The sequence below is a fragment of the Suncus etruscus genome, chromosome 1 (assembly GCF_024139225.1).
Source record: "Suncus etruscus isolate mSunEtr1 chromosome 1, mSunEtr1.pri.cur, whole genome shotgun sequence".
Classification (NCBI taxonomy): domain Eukaryota; kingdom Metazoa; phylum Chordata; class Mammalia; order Eulipotyphla; family Soricidae; genus Suncus; species Suncus etruscus.
Window position 1 is genome coordinate 143239892 of NC_064848.1, and position 23413 is coordinate 143263304.

General features: G+C 38.7%; 1 protein-coding gene across 1 annotated transcript in view; it reads left to right on the forward strand.

The window, feature by feature from the left end:
- EXOC4 (exocyst complex component 4) overlaps window positions 1-23413 on the forward strand; it is an 871527-nt gene that overhangs the window by 809328 nt on the left and 38786 nt on the right. Inside the window, exon 17 of the mRNA XM_049774305.1 lies at window positions 1284-1443. Coding sequence (XP_049630262.1) covers window positions 1284-1443 — 160 coding nt within the window. The remainder of the gene's footprint in view (window positions 1-1283; window positions 1444-23413) is intronic.

A 23413-nucleotide genomic window follows, 5' to 3' on the forward strand; every position in this document is an offset into this window, starting at 1 on the left:
AGGAAGCTGTCCTGGGTTCTATCCCCAGCACTTCCAGAAGTGATCCTGAGTCCAGTGCAAGAGTCATCCCTGATTCCATCATATGTGTCCCAAAAACAAAAAGGCAGAAAAGAGTTATGAGAAAATGCTGCCAGAATACCAGGCAAAGAAGAGATGTTAACTTCATCCCAAATGTTTAGAATGAAAATCTAGATTATAAATAATAGAAATTCACATGCTTCTCAGATTGTTCTAAACGTAATTACCTAGCATATTCTGAAGGGAATCTCTTTTTTGGTTGACATATCAAACTATTCTTTGCCAAATTCTGTTAACAATAAGACAGTTTTTTGACTATGAGAGAAAGTCACGTATGAGACTCCTGAATGTCCAGTGAGTTGTCCCATGGGAATACAGTAGATACTATGTGGTCTCCATTGACTTTTCTTTTCATTCTGTTTATATTCTTTTCAATGACTCTTTAGAAATAGACTCTCTCGCCAATGTGGAGGTATATTAGCATGCCAGGCAAGAGAACCCAGTTTCTCATTGATTTCTCTCTGTAGGTACCCACTCGACTTCTGTACCAAATATATACTCCCATTTGCTTTGTAGGAAAATAATATGGCCAGATTCATTATATTTTTGTGTGTTCTCTATTCCAAATGTATCTTTACAGAAATACCAGAGTTTTTATGTTTTTTGAATAGTTAAACACAACCTGGTTTATCTTCTAAGCCCTGTATGGTCCACATTAAGGCTAATTTACCAGGGCTTGAATGTAAAATCACCCCATATGCCCCATCTCCAAGGTCAGGTGAACGAGTCTGAATCAGGGTAGTGCATGAAATAATCCAAACCAGGCTGAAGGTGAAACATGTGTAGTCTGGCAGTCTTCTACCTAGTATGGACAGCCTACTGCCTAGCAGAACTGCTGCTTTTATTGAGTACAGAGACCACTCCTGGGTGGGGCAGTAAACTCACCCAGATTTACAAGTAAGACAATCTCTGATTTGGGGTAAATTCAAGTTGTAAACAAACATACAAAGGAATCAGGGATGATCTTTTTTTTTTTAAGTACAATAAGGTGTAACTCAACAGTTGGAGATATAAATACAGCAAGTTTTGATGAAAGCAGTGTCTTGCCCTCTAGGATTTGAGGGCTATATATATTTCTCTAAAATGGTGGGGAAGACAAATGCCATTTGTGGTCCTGGATCATTTAAATTAAGGGGTGAGAAGACAGGAATATGCACTGATCTAGCATCTTTTGTTTTCCCTAATGCCCTGTGCTGCTCCTCCAGGCCTTGGACACCTCATCTCCTGCATTCTCATCAATGGAGCCCATTATTTCAAGCGCATCAGTGAGTCAGGCATAAAGAAAATGTGCCGGAACATCTTTGTCCTTCAACAGAACCTAACCAACATCACCATGTCTCGGGAAGCTGACCTGGACTTTGCCAGGTAAGAGGACCAATGGGTTCAATGACTGGTCATTCGGGGATGTCAGAAAGGTAGTGCAGGGGTTAGGCTGAATGGTTTAATGTGCTTGATACTGGTTCAATCCCAGATACCATGTGACCTCCTGAGCATTGCCAGATGTGACCCTGAAAGTCCCCAAGAATGACAAGATATGCCTCTGGAGACACTCAAGCACTCCTGGAGGGAGCCCAGTGATCCCCAGTGCCACAGGGCCTGAACAGTACTATACCACTGTACCCTAGATATGAATTCATGGCCCAGTATGTCCAAAAGTTACCTCCAGACCTTCTAAGCCAAATAAATTAAGATCTGGAGTGTTAAAATAATAGAAGTTCATAGATCGTGGAGATCTGATGGTATGATTAACATTCCTTAGGTTAATCTTTTTTTTTTTTTCTTGTTGTCAAGTCTAAGTTTTACTAAAAAATATGAGTGATTTTTCTCATTAAAATAACATATGCTTGAGGGGTCGGAGTGGTGGAACAAGTGGTAAGGCGTCTGGCCTTGCCCATACTAGCCTAGGACGGACTGCGGTTTGATCCCCCGATGTCCCATATCCAAGCCAGGAGTGATTTCTGAGCGCATAGCCAGGAGTAACCATTGAACATCATTGGGTGTGGCCAAAAAACAAAACAAAACAAAAAGCCCCCCGTAACATACATTTGGGCTAGAGCAAGAACACAGCAGGTAGGATGTTTGGTTTGCATGCATCCAACCCAGGTTCAATCCCCAGCATTTCACATGGTCCCCTGAACCTGCCTGGAGTAATTTCTGAATGCAGAGTCAGGAATAATCCCTGAATGCCACCAAGTGTGCCCCAAAACAAAAGCAAACAAACAAAAAAAAAAGCCAATGCTTATTGCATAGAATGTCTAGGCGAAACTACAGAAAAGTATATTCACATCACTCATAAACCTTAAGTACTACAATTTGCTGTACTCAATCATGGTTATAGGTGCTGTGTCTATATATGTTTTCATGCATGCTTATATATGATTTCTCACTTTACAAAATTGAAACTGGGTTAATGTTCAATACTTGTTTAATTGCACTTTCTTTTAACAATAATTCTCTTTTAAAACATTACCTTCCCATATTCATTATTATGCCTAGAAAATACTCCATTTGAAGTATGAACAAATATCCCGTGGTATAAATGTAGCATAACTTATTTAATCATTTGTAAATTTCTACCCATTTGTATTTTTCCCCATTTGTTTTCTCATTAACGTGTTGGGTGTATTTTTACATGAATCTATTTTTCCTTTCTTCTCTCATTTTCACAGGTGGGGGAGGAGATATTGCATCTCAGCATAAAATTAAAGTCTCTTGTAAATAGTTAATTGACTCTTTTTAAGGTTTGCTGATATTAGTGTTTCGTTATAATGCACTTTTAAAATTAAAAACTTTTTTTTCCTTTCTCCCTGTGGTCCTAACATTCTCTTGACTTCATTTAATCATCTGATCTGTTTTGGTGAAAGCTTAAGCAGTTTTGAAGAAGATAAATTGATAATAATGCATCTCAGTCTCTTAGTGCTATTTATACTTTGGCAAATTATTCCACAAATTCCATCATGCTAGAAATCACTTGGTTTTGATACTCCAAAATGGTCATACCTGGGGCTGGAGAGATAGCATGGAGGTAAGGCGTTTGCCTTTCATGCAGGAGGTCATCGGTTCAAATCCCAGCGTCCCATATGGTCCCCCGTGCCTGCCCGGAGCAATTTCTGAGCCTGGAGCCAGGAATTACCCCTGAGCACTGCCGGAAGTGACCCAAAAAAATCACCAAAAAAAAAAAATGGTCATACCTAATATATTGTACTTCTGTGTTTTTTTTTTTTTCACTTCAGCTTTGGTTCCTTTGGGAATTTGTGAAAATTTGAAACAATTCTTGAGATTTAAAATTTTTTAAATTTATTCGATTAAAGCTTTGTGATTCAGAATAACTGTATGAGGGGATGAAGTTATCAAGACTTTTAAGCAGGGGCTCAAACTCAATTTACCGGGGGGCCGCAGGAGGCAAAGTTCGGGTGATCCTTAAGTGCAAAGTCAGTAGTAAGCCTTGAACATTGGGGGATGTGACCCAAACAACTAAAACAAAACAAAACAAAACAAAAAAAGATTCCTCTAGGGCAGGGCCACAGAATGTTGTATGGAGGGCCGCAAATGGCCCACGGGCCACGAGTTTGAGGCCCTGCTTTTAAGAGAATAATGAAATATGCTATTACTTTCACAGTTATGAATTAACTGAAATCTTTGTTTTAAAGATCTTAAAATGAGTTTCTTCATTTATTACCATCTTACAATCTACAATCTTACCTTCTCCACTCCACTGCTAGTCCTCCACCTTCCTGACTTTTTTCTTTCTCTGCATTTGTGTATGTGTTCATTTAATTCCCCATTTTAGGCTAAATTTTGTGGAAAGTCTTCCTTGTTCAGATTAGGGAAACCAGGTGTGACTGAATGCCGCATTGATTTGGTTGCTCTTATGGGGAATGATCTCATTTATTGAATTAGTCTATTCATAATAACATTGACAAGGGGAAGTAAAGAACATGGATGCCTGAGGGACACAGAGAAGCATTACTAATTCTCTGAGGACTGTAATTCCTAAATTCAATCATCCCTTTTTAAATGATTTTTTTTATTTAGCTGAAATAAGTAAATTAATACAGTTTTTGGCAGACTCTACAAGTCCTGAATACGGACTTAAAAATACTGACAACTGAATAATGAAATGTTGGTGGACAATAGTGTGGTTGACATGGACAGACAAGTGCCAGCAAAGTGTCTCACTAGTAAAGAACTGAATGGTATGACAGCCATGGCTTCTATGGTTAGATTTATAAATGATGTCCAGATAAGTGGGTATAAGTTGAATTTTGGCTAACTGAGAGAGAAATTGCTTCTATTACTCTTTAAATCAAGTGGACTATGAAAGAAAACCTTCTGTCATATAGGTATGACATTGGATGATTCTCTTCTTCTAGTCCTGGTTTAGAAGACATATCTTTGTTGGATTTAATAACTCCAAAAGGCCAAAGTCCTTTTCTGTCTCCTCAGTGCCTGGCCTAAAATGAGAGTTTATTACATATAATGAATGACAACTGAACATATACCAAAGCGAGGTCTCTTTGGTGTTAGCTAGAGCTTGTATAATGGCAATGTTTAGTTTACCGCTAGTATCCTGGAAGTTATAACTTCTGGATATAGGTCAGTTTAAATTGTATTTATTATTTTTACTTTGAGCCACAGTCCTCCATGTTCAGGGATTAATTCTTTCTGTACTCAAGGGTCATTTTCAGTGGTGCTCAGGAGAACATATCCAATGCCAGCATTGTGGGAGATGGGTCTACTTATAAACAGGCTTAAAGGAAGCAGAGTTATCACTCTCCTGATACTTTTTTTGTAGAACAGAAATTGTTACCAAAAAGAATACTATGTCTCTACTATTCATGCTGTCTTTCTCCCTCATTTTTTTCTTATTTTCATGCATATACAAATATACCTTATAGCCTTATTTTTTTTCCTGTTCTTGTTTCTTTGGAAGAAACAGGTTTGGGAAATGAACTCCATCAATTTTATCAAATGGGTAGCTATGTAAAATAAATATAACAGTGATACCAAAATAGCCAGAAATAATAGACTGCAGCAGTATGCCTCAGCATTCCTTAAGCAATGTCTAATCAAGCATGGACAGCATCTGTACTTCCAACAAATCTCTATAGGAATGTTATCTTCTAACACAGTAATTAATCACAAGTTGCCATGTGTCAAAAAAACTTATTTAACAAGAAGTTGCAAGACTCTTGTAGTTTTTCATCTCCGTTGCCTTTTTGGCCAGTGGGAAGATAGAGCACCCTCTCTGTGATGAAATAAGCCATCCAGAGTGATTCTGTATATGTTATATCTTCTACTTGTGCAGTTGTTAAATAGTTGATCTCCTTTTATAGATGCCTTTGATCTTGGACATGAGGATAAATCTTGAGAAAATCTAGAAAAGGTTTGGGATAGCCTGTACCTTCACCAAAATTACAGAGAAACCCTGTCCCTGTGATCAAGATCTTCGCTCTGGTTTTGACCATCTTGATCCACCATTCATTTTCACATTCAAGAAGATTATTTTGTCCCCAGAAATAATTTATTACAGATCAACTAGAAGAGGAAAAGGCATTATGTGCATGCTTTTAAGTCCTTTTATCAGAGATTATTGTACCTAATCTGTCATAATCTTCTTCAAAATAGCATCTGTAAATCCACACATAAATCCAGGCAGGTGAAGCATAGGTGAAAGAGTTTGAATTGGGCACTAAAGTCCCTAAGCTGAATCTGGCAATTTGCATAGGTCAGTGAAGCAATTACTCGGGCAAAATATATATACCTTTCCCATTTTCTCCCTAGTTATTTCTTCACTCCTGTATCTACCCTTTTGTATCTATCTCGCCCATTGCAATTACTTCTTTTCTCCTTTATCCCTCCCATCATCTCTATTTTCTACTTTCCTCTGAGATTTCATCTTTGCTTAATTTTTTCTCACTTTGTTTTTCCTTAGATGAGTATCACAAGTCCAATGAATCACGACACAAAAGTGCAAAGTTGGGATGCTATAAAGGGAGCTGTTCCAACATAAAAGAAAGCTTCCTCAGTCTTTATTCATTCATTATTTCAACAGATGTTTACTGTGTATATTTATTCTCTTTAGGTCCTATATTCCTAGAATTTATATTGTATATCAAAACAGACAAATCAGTAAAATGTAAACTGTGTCAGGTAAAGATATGTGCTATAACATAAAATCAACCATGCTAAGGCAAATAGGGAATACCAATGTATAAGAAAGAGTTTTATCATTTAAGAGTGTGTTTAGATTCCTTAATTACATAGTAACATAGGAAGAAGATGTAAGGAAAAGAAAGCTAAAATTTTCTTTTGATATGGGAAGAGCATACCAGGAAAAGGGACCCAATAAGAGAAAAACAGAGAAGAGTAATCTTGGCATTCGAGGAACAGCAAAAGGGCCAGTATGGCTGAAGTGTATGGTATTTACACTGAGAAGCTTTGATCTAGCAATTTATTGTAGTGACATTGGCTTTTACTTAAGTAAACTAAGAAGCCCTTATATTATTTGGAGCAGAAGAGTGTCATTATCTGATTTACACTGGGAAAGAATAACTCTGGCTACTCTATTTAAAATGGTAATTAGGGAGAGAGCATTGCTAGTGAGGGCAAGAACAGAGGATCTGTAAGAATACTGAGCATTGATCAAGGTAAAAGATAATGATGATTCAAACCAAGGTGGCTTTAGTGGGGAAGATGAGAAGTGATCTTAGTCAGGTATATTTTTTAAGTATATTTTTTAAGCTGACAGGATCTGCTGTGGAGGTGAACCAGGGATTCCATCGACTTTGTTTTACAAATTTAAAGAATGAACTTTTTTTTCTCACTGGAAAAGTTTACTTTTTCTTTCAAAAGTGCTTTTTTAAATACTTTTATTTAAACACCTTAATTCCAAATATGATTGTAGTTGGATTTCAGTCATGTAAAGAACACCCCCCTTCACTGGTACAACATTCCCACCACCAATGTCCCAAATCTCCCTCCTCCCCACCCCACCACCTGTACTCTATACAGGCTTTCTGCTTCCCTCATTCATTCACATTGTTATGATAGTTAAAGAATGAACTTTCATTTACTAAAATGAAAATGAGCCAGAACATGAGAAAGGCAAATTGAGTTGGCAGGTGGGGATAAAGGTACACATGGGAGGTGTGGTCAAGAGTTTGGGATTTGAAAACACTGAGCTTGAGGTAATTAGGCATCTAAGTTGAAACAGAAGAAATAGCAGAACTGACAAATCTAGAACTCATAAAAGTTGTTCGAGCTGAAATAGAAATGTGGGAATTGTTGGTAGATAAATGAGACTTAAAGCCATGAGAAGTGAGAGATGATATCTTACTATGAGCATAATTAGAGAAAAATGAGAAGCATTCTAAGAACTGGTTATCATATAGCTCTTGGAATATTGAAGAAGTAGTAAAGGAACAGCTAATGAAGTAGGAAGAAAAAGCAAGAAAGGCTGTGTCCAAGAAGACAACTGAAGAAAGTATTTTCACAGGAGAGAATCTTCATCCATGTCAACTGTGGCTGGTAGACTAGTCTAGAGTAAAGAATTGGACACTGTGGTGGTCATGAAAAAAGGTCTAAAATTCTTTTATTTTCATTATTTTTGTCTTCTATGAACAACTTAGCCTAGAAACAAACTTCAGAAGTAATTGAGAACTTGTGTCACTCCAGAATTCCATGGCTGGGTGAGAGGCACTCAAGGCAAACACGAAGGCTCTCAGTTTGTAGTGTGAGGGATAGGAACATTTTGTGTTTCCCTCACTGAAACAAAATTATGATCACTGAAGGAGAATACTTCTAACTTAAATACTTTCATTATTAATGATGGACAGTCTCTGCTTCTAGGTATCTCACCCTTCCCTTCCAAGTAATCTTTAAATTATTCCATACCATGGACTTAAGCAATGAAACCCCAAGTTTCTTTTATACAGTGTCTGTACATAGAAATATCTGCTGCTCATTGAAGAGAAATAAAACTGGTCATACCTAAATACCCAACCCAAAGTCAAAGACAATAGAATCAAGAGACCCAAACTACAACAAGCTATACACAAATGGGACCTGTTACAGTAACAGTCCAGGGAACTAAGGGTGGAAGTATGGAATTCACACTGGAACAGTGGCAGAGGGAGGTCAACACTGATGGTAGGAATAGCCTTAATTCATTGTCACTATGTACCTTAAATATAACTGTGAAAGATGTAATTCAAACTATTTAAATTAAAATTAACATAAAAAATATCGGCTCCAGAGAAGCCAACAGAATCCTCTCATTGAGAGAAAAATAACTATCTGGAACTTCAAGATAAAAAGTAAAAAGTCTTGCTTAAAATGACTTTTCTATGCATGTTTAATTGTTTTATTTTGGTTCTTGGGCTATACCCAGTAGTCTCAGGGCTTACACCTTGTCCTGCACTCTGAGATCACCCCTGGCATGATTAGAACCACATGTGGTGCCAGAGATCTAATCATGGTTGGCCTTGTTCCAAGAAAATGCCTCACCCAGTGAACTATCTCTCTGTTCCCTGCACATGTTTTCCATTTAAATGAAAAACACAGTACACTTATTTTTTTGTTTGTTTTGGGGCCACACCCAGCAGTACACAGGGGTTACTCCTGACTCTGCACTCAGAAATTGCTCCTGGCAGACTTGGGGGACTATTTTTTTAATTCAATAAGAAGTTAAATCAAGAAAAAAAAAAGCCTCTAGCGTGTAAGAAAACATTTTTGTACCATAAGTACTAAGGAACCTACACCAGGATATACAGGACTTTTATAACTCAATGAAAGAAATTAATCAAAGATTAGGTAGATACCTCTAGCAATGAGCACACTTGGTGCCCAGCTGATGGTCTTTAATTTTTTTTTTTTTGGTTTTTCGGGCCACACCCGTTTGATGGTCAGGGCTTACTCCTGTCTAAGCACTCAGAAATTGCCCCTGGCTTGGGGGGACCATATGGGATTTCGGGGGATTGAACCTCGGTCGTGATCTTTCCTTGGCTAGCGCTTGCAAGGCAGACACCTTACCTCTAGACTCGCCGGCTGGTCTTTAATATTTTCAAGTCATGAGAAGCAGACCTCCAGGAAGAAATGGTGGATCCTAGACTAAAGTCAGAAATATACAAAATGAATTGAGTATCTTGTAATGCCAGAAATCAAGAAATGCTAAAAAAATAATCCAAATATAACACATGGATAGAGATGAATCAAAGGGAGGGGCATAGGAATCAACTGAAAGAGCTTTTAATGAACAAGACTAGAACAATTAGAGCAAAAATGTATACAGTAACACTGGGTTATAATGCAAAGTATATAAATATCCATGAGTATATATAAATGATTGAATACATTAATAATGCATTAATAAATTAGAAAGAAGGGACAAAACTCCCTGCAGATCCCAAATAACTGGTATGATCACTCTACTGAAAAGGAAAGGAATCATCATTTCCTGATTTTCAAGTCTAGTTGCCATTGGTTACTGACTTTTGAGGTTACCTCTGAAATGGGGAGGGAGATAAGACTTTATAGTGAAGAAATCTGGAAAATAGTGGTTTCATCCAGCCAGGCCATTAATGTCAACATCAACATGTATAAATCATGTTGATAGATATACCTGTGAGATGGTTGAAAATGACAAAAAAAGAAATTTTTTTCTGATTAGGTACTCCCATCTAGGAAGTGGGGTGGGGAAGGGGTGGTCACCCCAAGTTTATTTACTTTATCACCATAACTTCTAATAGAGGAGAATCCTACAAAATACTACTCAAGTACCAGTACTTCTCAAGCTTGTTAAAGTCAAAAACCAGAAAAATCAGGGGCAGGGTAGAATACTTGCCGTGCATGCAGCCAGCCCTAGTTCAATCTTTAGCACCCCATATAGTTTTGCAAGCAACTCCACAGTGATTCCTGAGCACACAGCCAGGAGTATACACAATAGGATGTGTTCCCCCAACCCCTAAAATTAGCCCCAAATATCACCATAGCCAAGAGAGACATAAAAGACATGGCAAGCTTGTATTAGTGTGGTATCTTAGTTTAGTGCCTGGAACAGAAAAAGGACATTTAATAAATAACAAGGAAATATAAATACACTGAGAGCATTTGTTGATTGTTATTATGGTTGGTTCATTAGTTGTGATAAATGTGACTGCTAATGCAAGATGTTAATAGGAAACTTGGGTGCCACTAGCTTTTCAATTTCTCTGTGCTCTCAAGTCATCATAAAAAATAAGAACTAATCATTAAAAAAGAAGATAAAGAATAGTCATTTGTCCAAAGATTTTATATATATATATATATATATATATATATATATATATATATATATATGATTAGTACATACATGGAAAAATACTCAACGTCATTTGGGAAACTAGAATCCAAGCCACACTGATACCATATTCCACCCCAAAGGATGACTGGAATCAGAATGACAATAATAAGGATTGAAATGATGTGTAGAAACTGGAGCCTTTTTCCACATTCACTACGTAATGGGAATATTGATGTGAAATGGTTCCACTGCTTTGGAAAGCAGTCCATTGGCCCCTCAAAAAGTTAAACCTACAGGTATCATTGATCTAACTATTCTAATCTGAATTGTACACAAAATATTGCACACAAGAACTTAATTGTAGCAGCATTATTCATAATAACCAAATTAGAAATAATCCAATTTACTATCAACTGGTAGATAAATGTAATCAATCCATATCATGTGTATTTTATATCTATAAAAAGTAAGGTCCTAATGTACCCAGGGATGAGCCTTAAAAACATTACACAGCATGAATGAATATAGTCTGAAGAAACCTGACATTGTATGATTCCATTGATGTGCAGGTTACAATATAGGTAGGATAGGTCTTGGTTATTAAGAGTTGGAAGGGAAGAGAGATGATGAAAATATTCTAAAATAGATTAAATTTGTGTTTGCCCTGTAAATATATTGAACAAGTGCACTGAAGTGAGTACTAAAAGAGTACACTCTCCATGTATGAACTGCATCAGATATAACATAACTTTTGATTGACTTCCCAGGCAGTGCACAAAAGGTTCAGGTTTCCCCTGAAACCTTTTGGTTTCACTTTTAGGCCAACCAAACTAGCAGATCAATGCAAAGGCCTGAGGATATGCTCCTGCTTAGGCCCTGTAGTAGAATTATGTCTTGATAAACTTTTAAAAAAAGAGAGAAAGAGATCTAAGACAGAATTTTGGGAGAAAAGTGTTTAAAATGGAATCACTCGGCTGGAGAAATAGTACAGTGGCTAAGGCACTTTCCTTGCATGGGTTCAACCCGGATTCAATCCTCATATGGTCCTGCGAGCACTGGTAGAAATGATTCCTGAGTGCAGAGCTAGGAGAACCACCGGAGCTTCGATGGGTATGGTCCCAATAAAACAACAACAGAAAAGGGATTTCCTAGAGTGGGGAGAGCCTTTTCCATCTGAAAGAGAAATTCAGGGTAGCAAGGAGCAGGCATCTGCTCAAGAAAGGTGGTGAGGGATACTAAACGTGACTCTGAAGAGTCCAGAACAAACCCTCAAGTGCCTCCTTTTCTGAGGCTACCTCAGAATGAAATGAGCCTTCTTCTTTCACCACCGCGCCATGTTGGCCTTATAGTGCAGGTCTCCATCCAGCACATTTTTGTATTGATGTTTATTGGGCCCTTGCCTACTTACAGGGTGAGAAAACAAGTTCCATGAAGCAGGAACTCCTAGTTGCTGTCTCATCCTCAAGCCTAGCACAGGGACCCTGCCATGATGCATATATTCATAGCTGCTCATAGAGTGATGAGACAGCATCCTTGGAATTTTGTCCTGTAGGTAGCCCAAGATTTTCAGAGGAGGATCTAGCTCATGAGATTTGTTTGATAAAGAGACAGTTGCAGCAGCTCAGTAGGAGGTAGATTTGAGAGCTGTCAAACGATAGGCCCAGATGCCCAGTTGGAAAGTGATTGTTTAGAGAGAGACATACATGCTGGGCCTGAAGTAGGTCAGTTTTTGGCAGGGATGGAGGGGGAGAATTTGAGAAGTAGAAAGGAAGGAAAACTAGCAGCATAGAGAGGGTGAATTGAGCTTTGGTGATAAAATCAGTACACTCAGGTAACACACCTCGCCACTTCCTAGCTGGGAGTAGAGTATCTAACCATCCAGTAAAACAAGTCTGGAAGAAGAGAGGGTACTGGGTTCATAAGAGGGGAGAGTGGTCCTGGTGTGAAGAATATAAGGATGACTACAGAATCTCTATGTTCAAAGGCCAAGTAAGAAAATCAGATAGGGGGTGGGAAGAAAAAAAATCAGATAGATATGGCAGGTGTTGGGGAGCAGGGCCTGGATAGAGCGAACCGATTTGGAAATCTGTTGCTTAGAGTTGGAATTTCCCACTGGCAGAAAATTGGATGCTGTCCATAGGGGACAGTCCTTGAGAAAGCACCCACTTGATGTGGATAAGAAGGAATAGAAGCCCAGTAGGGCTTCCCACTGTAGGATAATCACAGAAAACTACAGAAACTGTAGTTCCCATGTAGGAGGAAAAGGCAGAGCAAAAGGATTATGTCCAGGAGGGAATCCGCACATGCTTTCTGCTCTCAGCACTCACCAAGAATGTACACAACAGCTTCCATTCCCAGCAAGTCAAGCCTCTTCTCATTTATTTCTAATTCCCAACTTCTGGCTCTATCCTAGGGAAGATGGAGCAGGGAGTTACTTCCAGCTCTGTGCTCAGAAGTCACAACAATGCTTGGGGAAGAAAGCATGTGGTGCTAGGCATGGACCCCAGACTTTCTACCTATGCTATTTCTATCTATGCTCAGCTCATTGAGTTCATGCTCAGGTCCTACAATTATTTTTGAGATAAATTGTTCCATCCAGTGTTCTTCAAATTCAACCTTCTGACACTTACTTAGAAGCCTCTTCCCAGCAGGCCTGTCCATAGACCAGCGGTTATGACCAAGGTGGTAGGCTAGTGGATAGCAGCCATGTATGTAGCAGTCTACCAGCCAGTAGTTTGGTTGAAGACCAGTGATGTAGGTGCCTTGGTCTAGGTTCAAAGCCAGTCTGCAAACTAAGTCAAACAGCTGAGCCCCTGCTCTTGCCTTGACCACTATGGCCAGTTCTGGCATGGCTGGGATGCTGTGCCCTTATCTCAGACTTAGTTTCTCCACTCTATGGGCACAGGCAGCAGGGGAGTTTTTAGTAGCAGCTGTGATGGGCGGGTAGAGGGAAGGATTAGCAGTGCCATGCTGCCATCTACTGGAATCACCTGCACTGGCAGAATGGCTAATGATAGGAGATAAGGAATGCTGGCCTCTCCAATAGGCTTCCTCAGGGAGCTTGGCAGAAAATAAGAAAAGTTCCCCATCACTTCCCACCCTCACATGCACACCATCAAATAAAAAAATGACTTGAGGGCTGCCTTGATTAAAGGAGATTTTTTTTTCTCAGAGAAACACATCCTTTTTCCCCCTCTGTTTATTCCCATCCTCCACTTCTCAGGCTCTATTCTACCATAGATCTCATCTGGCTTTACAGATCTATAGTAACCTCCTCCTTTACCAGCCTCTAATGACAGGTGTTTGACTCAAGATTATTAACTGTGTGTGTTTGTGATTCATTTTGGGGACGATATTAGTCTACTCCCCCAAACCTTTTCATGGCAGTGCTCTGAGAAGTCTCGGCTCTTGAACAGAATCACCACAGGGAAAAAAAAAAAAAAAACACTGACCTTCCTTGAGGGCACCATATATGGGAAATATGGTGGATTATGTAACTTTTGCTGCTTAGTAGTAGAAGAAATTGTCCTAGTTAATAACATTTTGTAATGAAACAAAAATGTGCATGGCTTAATCTTGGTGAATTTTCTTAAAGATTCTTTTAAACAGGAATAGAAAGATAGTACAGTAAGTAAAACACTGGCCTCATATGAGGCCAACATGGGCTCCATCCCAGGCACTACCATCCCAATGTTATGGTCTCCTACAGCATTGCTAGGAGTCATCCCTGAGCACAGAGCTTGGAGTAAGTTGCAAGGTGTAGCTCAGAAACAAAAACAAAAACCTTTATAATTACGTTTAAATAATAAGTATTAGTTAAATAATAAATAAATATTTAATAAATTTTATTTTTTCTTGATTGGGCCAAATTTTCAATAGTATTTTATTTAAACACCTTGATTACCAATATGATTGTGGTTGGGTTTCAGTCATGTAAAGAACACTCCCCCCCTTAACCAGTGCAACATTCCATCACCAATGTCCTTATCTCCCTCCTCCCTATCCCACCCTGCCTGTACTTCAGACAAGCTTTCCACTTCCCTCATTCATTCACATTGTTATGATAGTTCTCATTGTAGTTATTCCTCTAACTGCACTCATCACTCTTTGTGGTGAGCTTCATGAAGTGCGCTGGAACTTCCAGCCCTCCTCTCTTTGTCTCTGTAATAAATTCAAATGTAAATCAATCTTTCTGATTGATTAAACCTCCATTTGATTTTGCTATCCTATATCTGACTCCACTTTCTACTCATCTAGTTTTTCCCGTGTTTATTGTGCTATGGCACACTCCATACAACCCAGCAACTAACTGATCTCTAAGTGAATACTTGGGACTTTGAGAGCAGCTGAGTCTGCCTACCGGTCTACATATCGCACATATAGCATCCTTAGACAATGAATACTTGCAAGACTCTCTATAACAGTCATTGATGTTTGGTTCCTCATAAACATGTCTGATGTGTGGGGCTTTGATTAAGTTAAGATTTTCTTTTGATTATGTTCAATATGTCAGCATACCTTGTACACATGCAATGTCAATGTGTGCTTTAGGGTTCCTTGATCTTCTTGGCAGCATGAGGCCTCCTTTGTAGCATGGGTGCTGGAATTAGAGTGATTCTGAGATTAGCATAGCTGACAGGTGTTATTATTTCCAATAAAGATCCCCAGGAACTGAAATCACAAGTGACTTGTCCAAAATCTCTCATCAAATCATGCTATTTATATACCCCACACTACCTCTGTAGTCATCAGAGCTAAGAAATTGAATTAATCCACCCAGTGAGGCCAGTTTTCTGCCAGGAAAGAATTGTATTGTACCAGGAAGCCATTAAATGTTTCCTGTGACTAATTTATAAGAATGAGAATGTATTGAGTTGACTAAAATTATTGTACCAAAACAAAAAAAATTAAAACTTGAAGCTTGGATGCTGAACTTAATTTAAGAAAAAAAGAGAGTGCTTAATGCTGATGTCTAAACAGTTGGAAATGGAGACACTTTCTTGTTATAAAGGCAGAGCTGCAGCCCTTCACAAACAATCAATATCAGAATCTACACACACACACACACACACACACACACACACACACACACACACCATAGATGTTGAGTGATCAATCCCCAGCCAAAGCTGCTTTTCTCCCAAGCCTTCCTCCAGGCCCACATCCCTTTCTCTGTGCATTCTTTCCCTTCAGTTTTCTACTTAATGAAATTACTGGCTTATTCTGTACTGTGTTCTTCATCTGTTCCCATCATTTAATATTTTCTCTGATATTTACTAGCATGTTTTCTCTCCACTTTGCTATAAAGTATTTTTTCTTTTTAAAAATTGTATTCTAGGGGGCCGGGCGGTGGCGCTAGAGGTAAGGTGCCTGCCTTACCTGCGCTAGCCTTGGACGGACCGCGGTTCGATCCCCCGGTGTCCCATATGGTCCCCCAAACCAGGAGCGACTTCTGAGCGCATAGCCAGGAGTAACCCCTGAGCGTCACCGGGTGTGGCCCAAAAAAACAAACAAAAAAAATTGTATTCTATATACTGTGATCTACAAAACTGTTATTGGTAGAGTTTCAGGCATAAAACATTCTGGCACCATACTCTCCACCAGAGTGTTCGTTTCCTTCTCTCTTTGTCCCCTTCTGCCATCCCCCAATCCCAATCCTCCCACTGTGGTCAAACTTCCTACTGAATATCGTTTCTCAGCTTCTGTTGCCTTGGGATGTTGTTATTACCATATACATGTTTCTTTAGATCACATATATGAGAGATATCATTTTGCATTTGCCATCTCCTATTGATCAATTTTACTCAGCATGGTATTCTCCAGATCTATCCACATAGCAGAAAGTTTCATGATATAATTTTAATTTTTTAATATATTTTATTGAAATAATTGTGATCAACAGAATCCTTCATAATTGAATTCGAGCTATATGATGAGTCGGGGCCCTTCCCACCACCAGTGTCAACATCCCTCCACCAGTAACCCCAGAATGCATCGTATACCATCACTCTTTGACCACTGGCCTGCCAGTACAATAGACCCCTTTAAGTTTAGATTGTTAAAGTTAGGTCCCTTGATTTTTTTTTATCATTGACTTTGGCTTAGATTTTTAGTTCTGTCCTTATTTCTTTCCCCTCCAGAGCATCTGAGACCACTTGGCCTTTCTTTGGTCCTTTCTTCTTAGTTTTATAGAAAAATGTGGGAATATGTGGTAAAATAAAGTAACTAATTCATGTCCCAAGGTTCTATAAAAAAGAAGGCATGATCTAATTTTAAAGCCAAGTAGTCTTCCATTGTACTTATGTACCATAGTTTTTTTTATCTAGTCATCTGTTCTTGGACACTTAGCTTGTTCCCAGATTTTGGCTTCTATTAATAGTGCAGCAATGAACACATAAGTGCAAATGTCTTTGTAATAAAGTTTTTGGAGTGATGCCATTTTGGAGTATTTGCCAAGAACTGGAATTTCTGGGTCATATGGAAACTCAGTTCTATAAAGGTCCCTTTTTGTGGGGAGGAAGTATCATACTCAGCAGTGCTCAGGGCTTACTTCTGCCTCTGCAATCAGGGATAACTCCTGCAAAGTTCTTTTTCTTATGTAAGTATATTATCTTTTCCCTAGTTTTCTTAAGATGTAATTTACATGTAAGCTCTATATAAGTTTAAGGTATTTAACACAATGATTTAACTTATATATTTTATGAAGCAATTACCAGTTGTAAAGTTCTTTTGACTTGCTATCTTGATTGTATTTTGTTCACTCTGGTTTCTTAGTATATGTAGTTTTTGTTTATTTGCTTGTTTTTCTCTTACCTCTCTGAAATAGCAATCCAGGGTAATCAGGAATGTAATTTGAGCTCAAAGTTCAATTGCAAAATATGAGCTTCAGAGAACATTCTCAGCTAAGTCAAATAGGTCACCAAGAAAAAAAGATAAGTCTTTGACTCCTTATAACATTCACCAAAATTAGGAAAGAGCCTAAAAGATAATGATTATGTTGTCAGTTTTTTAGAGACCTACATTACTTTCCCACAGTGATGATGATACCATATTGACATTATAATATTAGAGAAACTACTATTATTACATAACCAAACTAAATAATAATAATAATAAATTATATAACCAAACTGTATTGCATAAACTGCCAGAAACACTTTGTCTGTATTGGCTCACTGAAGCTCTGTATGTAGATATTATTAACAGTATTTTTCTAGATGGACACAAACTAAAACTTAAAGAGGCTAAGGAAATTTTCAGTTCACAGTCAGGGTCATAATGCAAGCTTTGATCAATTCAACCCCAAAGTCTGTGCTTGTTCCTGTCATGTAGAATCAGGACCATTGCTTTGGTAAATAAAGGATTTCTGTTTTTGCTTTGTTTCATGAACTATTTCATTTTCAAGGAGACACTACTTCATATTCAACCATTTTCTTTTCTCTGGTGTGTATCTTTCCTTCATAATTTCCATGGAGCGCTGGTTTCTAGCTATTTTAATCAACTTTAATTAGCAAAGACTCATAACTCCTCCCATCTTCACCCTAGAATGCATTGAGAGGCATCTTGTTTGGCAGCCAGGTGTCTTTTGTGGTTTGAGGGTCATCTGCCCACCTTTCAAATGATTGTAGTGGTGTCATAATTCTTGCCATTTAGGACCACCCTCTGGAAACCTACCACATATTAGAACTAGTATATTGTTTAGGTGAGTCAGTAATCCTAGAACACATACCTGTACTCTTAAGATCTTAAACAGCTTAACCTCAGAACTAGAGTATCAGGATATTTTAGAGTATTCATTTTGAATGAAATTCTATAATGATGTCATCTCTACAGACTATGATTTGTAAATTGAGGGTGGGCCCCATGTATCTGCAGTTTGTTAGACAAGTTTCTTGGGAATCTAGGAGATATACAGGCCAAAAATCCTGTTCTTAGACACTGTCTATACATTTTTTTTCAAGACTTTTGATCTTATTTTACCTCCCCTTTGTTCTCCTGCTGCACAGTGAAAGTTAAAGTCACCTGTAAGCACTTACCTGAACAAGTTGGAATCATTGTGAAAATGATTTCCCAAGGTAGTTGCCACTTTGTTATTGCAGAGTCAGGCTACACTTGTGTAAGTTTGTAGAATAAACTAAACACTATTTTACTTATCTAGTGGGTGGTCAATAAACAAATCAACCTCAATCAATAACAAATCAATTGTTAATGCATATTCTGAGCAACTCGGCATTCATGGCTCAGATTTCCTCATCTGCAAAATAAGAGTCAGACTGGAAGGCCATCTCTAGAGATTCTTGCAGCACTAAATTATTTGTAATTCTGCGGAGCCAGAGATGGGGCCAGAGGTCAATCCTCCTTAACTTAATCTCTCAAGAGATTTTCATAAGAAAAGTTTTTAAAGAGAAGGAAATTAACTTCAACTCTAGAAAACTACTGTAAGAATTTCTAATATACACAATGTATAACACACATTCTAGTACCTGTTAATGAGATTAACAAATTGGGAAGGAAAGAAGGAAGGAAGTGAAGAAGGAAGGGAGGGAGGAAGGGAGGAAAGGAAGGGAGGGAAGGAAGGAAGGAAGGGAGGGAGGGAAGGAAGGAAGGGAGGGAAGTAAGGGAGGGAGGGAAGGAAGGGAGGGAGGAAAGGAAGGGAGGGAAGGAGATAGGAGGGAAGGAAGGGAGGGAAGGAGGGAGGAAAGGAAGGGAGAGAAGGAAGGAAGGGAGGGAAGGAAGGAAGGAAGGAAGGAAGGAAGGAAGGAAGGAAGGAAGGAAGGAAGGAAGGAAGGAAGGAAGGAAGGAAGGAAGGAAGGGAGGGAGGGAGGGAGGGAAGAAGGGAGGGAGGAAGGGAGGGAGGGAGGGAGGAGGAAGGAAAGGAAGAAGGGAAGGAAGGAAGGAAGGAAGGAAGGAAGGAAGGAAGGAAGGAAGGAAGGAAGGAAGGAAGGAAGGAAGGAAGGAAGGAAGGAAGGAAGGGAGGGAGGAGCCAGTTTTGTTTTCATAGTCAGGATGCTGGATGTAGCATTCACTCATCACAAGTAGTAGAGTGTGAAGCTGCCTACTGTTTTTGCATGACCTATAAAGGTCTTAGAAAGCTCTGAACAATAATTCAAAAAATAAACATGTAGGTAGGTACTCAGAAATATAAATGTCACGTCTGCTGTTCTCTGCATCTCCTTGGCTTCATTGTGGTTTTCCAGCTGATGGAAAGGTTTTATTCAGATCAGCCATTTCACTTTTTCCTGGAGGCACTCTTAATCTTTGTGTTCTAACCTTTAGAGATATAGACTTTGGTTGCTGCAGTAATGATTTCCATTGCCTGGCATCTACATGTTTAGATTCCTTCCAAGAATTGTGCAGCTTTCAATATTCTCATTGGGAGATGGAATTAGAAAAAACAAAGCACAAGATGGAGTCAGTGAGGTGAACTGGGTCCTCTCGAGGCCCAGGGAAAGGGCAAGTATGAAACTATGGCTGAATTGGCCATCCATGTTCCCATGGTCAGCTTCTTCTTCATTTAGCCATCTGAAAGGAATTGATAAAGAAGTTGATATAGCATGTTGGAGTGTCAGGTACACGCCTAGGTGGGAGAAGTGTAGGGTCTTAGTGGCTGGTGTTTTATTTTTATTGACATTACAAATGGCTTCATGATATTGTTGACCAACAATTAATTATAGTCCAGGTCCATGTTTCTTCCTTTGGCGTCTGTCTTACGTTGATGCATTCCACTGTGAACATAATCATAGGTTTCAAATGTTGGTGAAAAACATCAAGTGATTACTTGCTGTGGTAAATCAGTCCTTGGAAGTTTCAGCTTCTTTGGCTCCTCATGTGCAGCAATTGAGCTGTTTCTTTTGTTAACCTTAATTGTGTAGCATTGGAGAATTTTTATTTTCCAGTTTTCAGAAACTTTGCCCCCGACTTCATTTCTCAGTTTCATAGTTCTCTGGAGATGTAAATATTGAAATGATAATGACACATAACTAACATTTGAACAAGGGAAGCATATGTCTGCCAGGGAACTGATTGCCTTAGTTAAGGTTTGTAGCTATTGGCCATCAGCTCTTTGCCAGTTCCTCTAATGAACCTTAAATATTTACTGTTTGCTGTGCAGAAAGAAAGAATGTGCTCACAGGCACTCTGAGACCCCTTCTCACCAATGGTGTATGTTTAAATTATGGGCCCTGAAGCCAAAGATTCTCTCATAGCTCTTTCTCCCTTTTATTAAATAGAAAAAGGAAGAAAATACAATTTTCCAGTAAAAATTGTTCCTCTTATCGTATAGTCCCTTTATTTCTTCTGATGGGACTTGGATACAGCTGCTTGAATGACAACCTCATAGCTCACCATATAGATTGAGAAAGAAACTTCTATCTCTAAAAGATTCTCAAAAAGATTCTCACCAAGGCAAATATAATAGTAGTGAGTCTCACTTACTATCACTCATAACCATCCTGCTTTAAGGCTGAAAATATAAACAGTACCGGTTCACATTTATTTTTAACTCATGTAATTAATATGAATATTATTTTCCTAGTCTGTCTAATCTGTCCTCCCCACTCCTGAGCTGTGAGTCCCTTGATGTCTAAATGTCAAAAGTTCATCTCCTAGATTAAGCTAGCCATGTCTTAGAACAAGTTCAGATTTCAATTTCCAGTGTTTCTCTTTACTAGAACTATCATTTTTATTTAGAAGTAAGTAGAAAAACAGGAAGTACTGATTATTGATCATTCTTCTAAATGTAAATCCATTGATTTTAAGTTTTATGTGCCTTTTTAATGGCCTTTTTAATGATCATTGTTGGGTTGTGCTGCATGTCACTGAGACCCCGCAGCCTGCCCACTATGAAATATTTGACTAGTGCAAGCTTCAGCGGCACATATACAAAAAAATGTTTGACTACATTGTTAGAGTTTGAGTGTTTTCTCTCAGAAATATTGTTGACTCATTAGACTTGCAATATAAGCCAAAATATCTAATTAGCTCCTCTTTCCTTCATGGAATGTTTATTATGTCTCATCATTTTGCCAGAACATTCCATATTTTCATATATAAATAAGATTTGATAGTAACAGAAATAGCTGAAAGAGTCCTTTGTATTATCTCTCACTGTTAATATTATTGGCAATAACTACTACGCATACATTCAGATTTTGTACACAGCAACTATGCTTCTGGGTCTTATACACATTGTTTTTTCAGTCTTCATCATAATCTAATGTGCTTAGATGTATTAGCATTATCATTTCACAAATGAGAAAATTGAGTCTGAAAGATTAAGTAACCCAAGGTCTATACAAACAAGTCAATGACAGTTCTATGATTCAATGACAGGGCTATCTGCATTTTAGCTCTTGTGCTATATGGCTTATGACAATGGAATGCATTAGTATTTCAAGGAGATATACCATGGCCTCAGTGTTTTATGGACTCTATTAAACAGTGATGATGGGGTGTTCCTAGTTGAAATGGCTTAAAGGAGGGGTAACGATTTTTTATCTTCCCTAAGAGAAATTGGAAACAGATGTTGTTTTGTAGGCCTGCCGGGATAAACAAAAAAGAAGGCCAAAAAGATTATGAAAAAGGATTTTAGCACAGCACCGGAGGCCTGTCTGGGGATGATCACAGTCGTTGATGGGCTCCACAAAGGCAAGAAGAGAGACTGGCATGGAAGCTACTTTAGAGGGTTTCTGGGTTAAGGATAGAAGCTGGATTAGATAGCACTGGATGTGGTTGGGGTATAAGCCAGTGCCAGCACAGATCTCAGTTTCTGAATCATACATAGAACACCTCTATTGGGTGATGACACACTAATGAATGAAATTGTCTTCCAGTAGCTTTTAAGAAGATATTAGTTTTTTTTCCAGTTGCATTTAAGTAGAGAGGAGAAAATCTCTCTTCCTCTATATCTATATCTACATATATGTATATATGTAAAATAAAACTCCAATCATTTTAAAAAAACACCAAACACAGAAAAGGATTTATCTATTGGTTGACATTTCTCTTTGGCCACACTACTAACCTCTTTCTGTGTTTAGGGGATTCACCACAGTTTAGTCTTAGAGAGAAATAGAGTCCACCCTCCAGCCTAAAAAGGCAGATCCAGACTCACTAGCAGTTCTGATGTGAGAATCAACCAAATTGCTCAATCACCACCACCCTGCCTCTTATCAGAAAGCCCCTGAGGATGCCGTGGATGGAGGTCCCGGAGTATCTCAGGAATTGGTAGTATCCCCAGTGACAGCTTCCAGCATTCTAAGGTAGTGGCAGTACAGAAGTGATGCTGACTTCATGAAACTCCATGGTGATTTTGGCAGGATCATAGGTGCCTGTGAGCCTGGTTTATTCCCATTCACTTTACAGGGGTGATTATCCAGTCCTCCCAACCCAGTTAGGTGTTATCCTCTCTCCTTTCAATAATTCTTTCTCTGCAACATAGCAGCTTGACTAGTATAGCTAGCCATAGTAAAATCTGATATAAATGTAATTCAGAGCTTTGAAATCTATGGTTCTCTAGAAATATCTCAGAACTTTCTATTGTTAGTCTCTGCTATTAAAGTTTGATCCACTTCTTGGGTCAGTGGCATGAAAAACTAAAACATCTGTCAATAAATTTCATTGTTCTAAGAGAAAGCGAAATCAACTAGTTTGTATGCCGACGGTTTGACTTCCAGAGTTGGGAAAATGCAATCATATGACCCCCATGTGTTGTATCTGTGTTCTATCACTGTGTGTCAAATTATCCCAGAACCTAGGGCCTAAAACAGCTACTATTATGTTAGTTTTCCTACTTTGGCAAGTTGACTTACTTGGCTGAGCTCTATGATGTTTCTACTGAGCTGCTTTGTGTGTAATGGCTTCAGTCTAACAGTAAGTGGGACAGCAATTGCCCAAAATGGCTTTCCTTACCTAGTAACATGGTGGGCTCTGGAGGGTGGACTCAGCTGTCCTCCCCAGCTTTGGCCTCTCTGAGGTCTTCCCAGGCCAATAAGTTTTTCCATGTGGCTTTTCCCTTAAGGTAGTCAGACTTCCTCCAGAGCCACTTAACTTTCC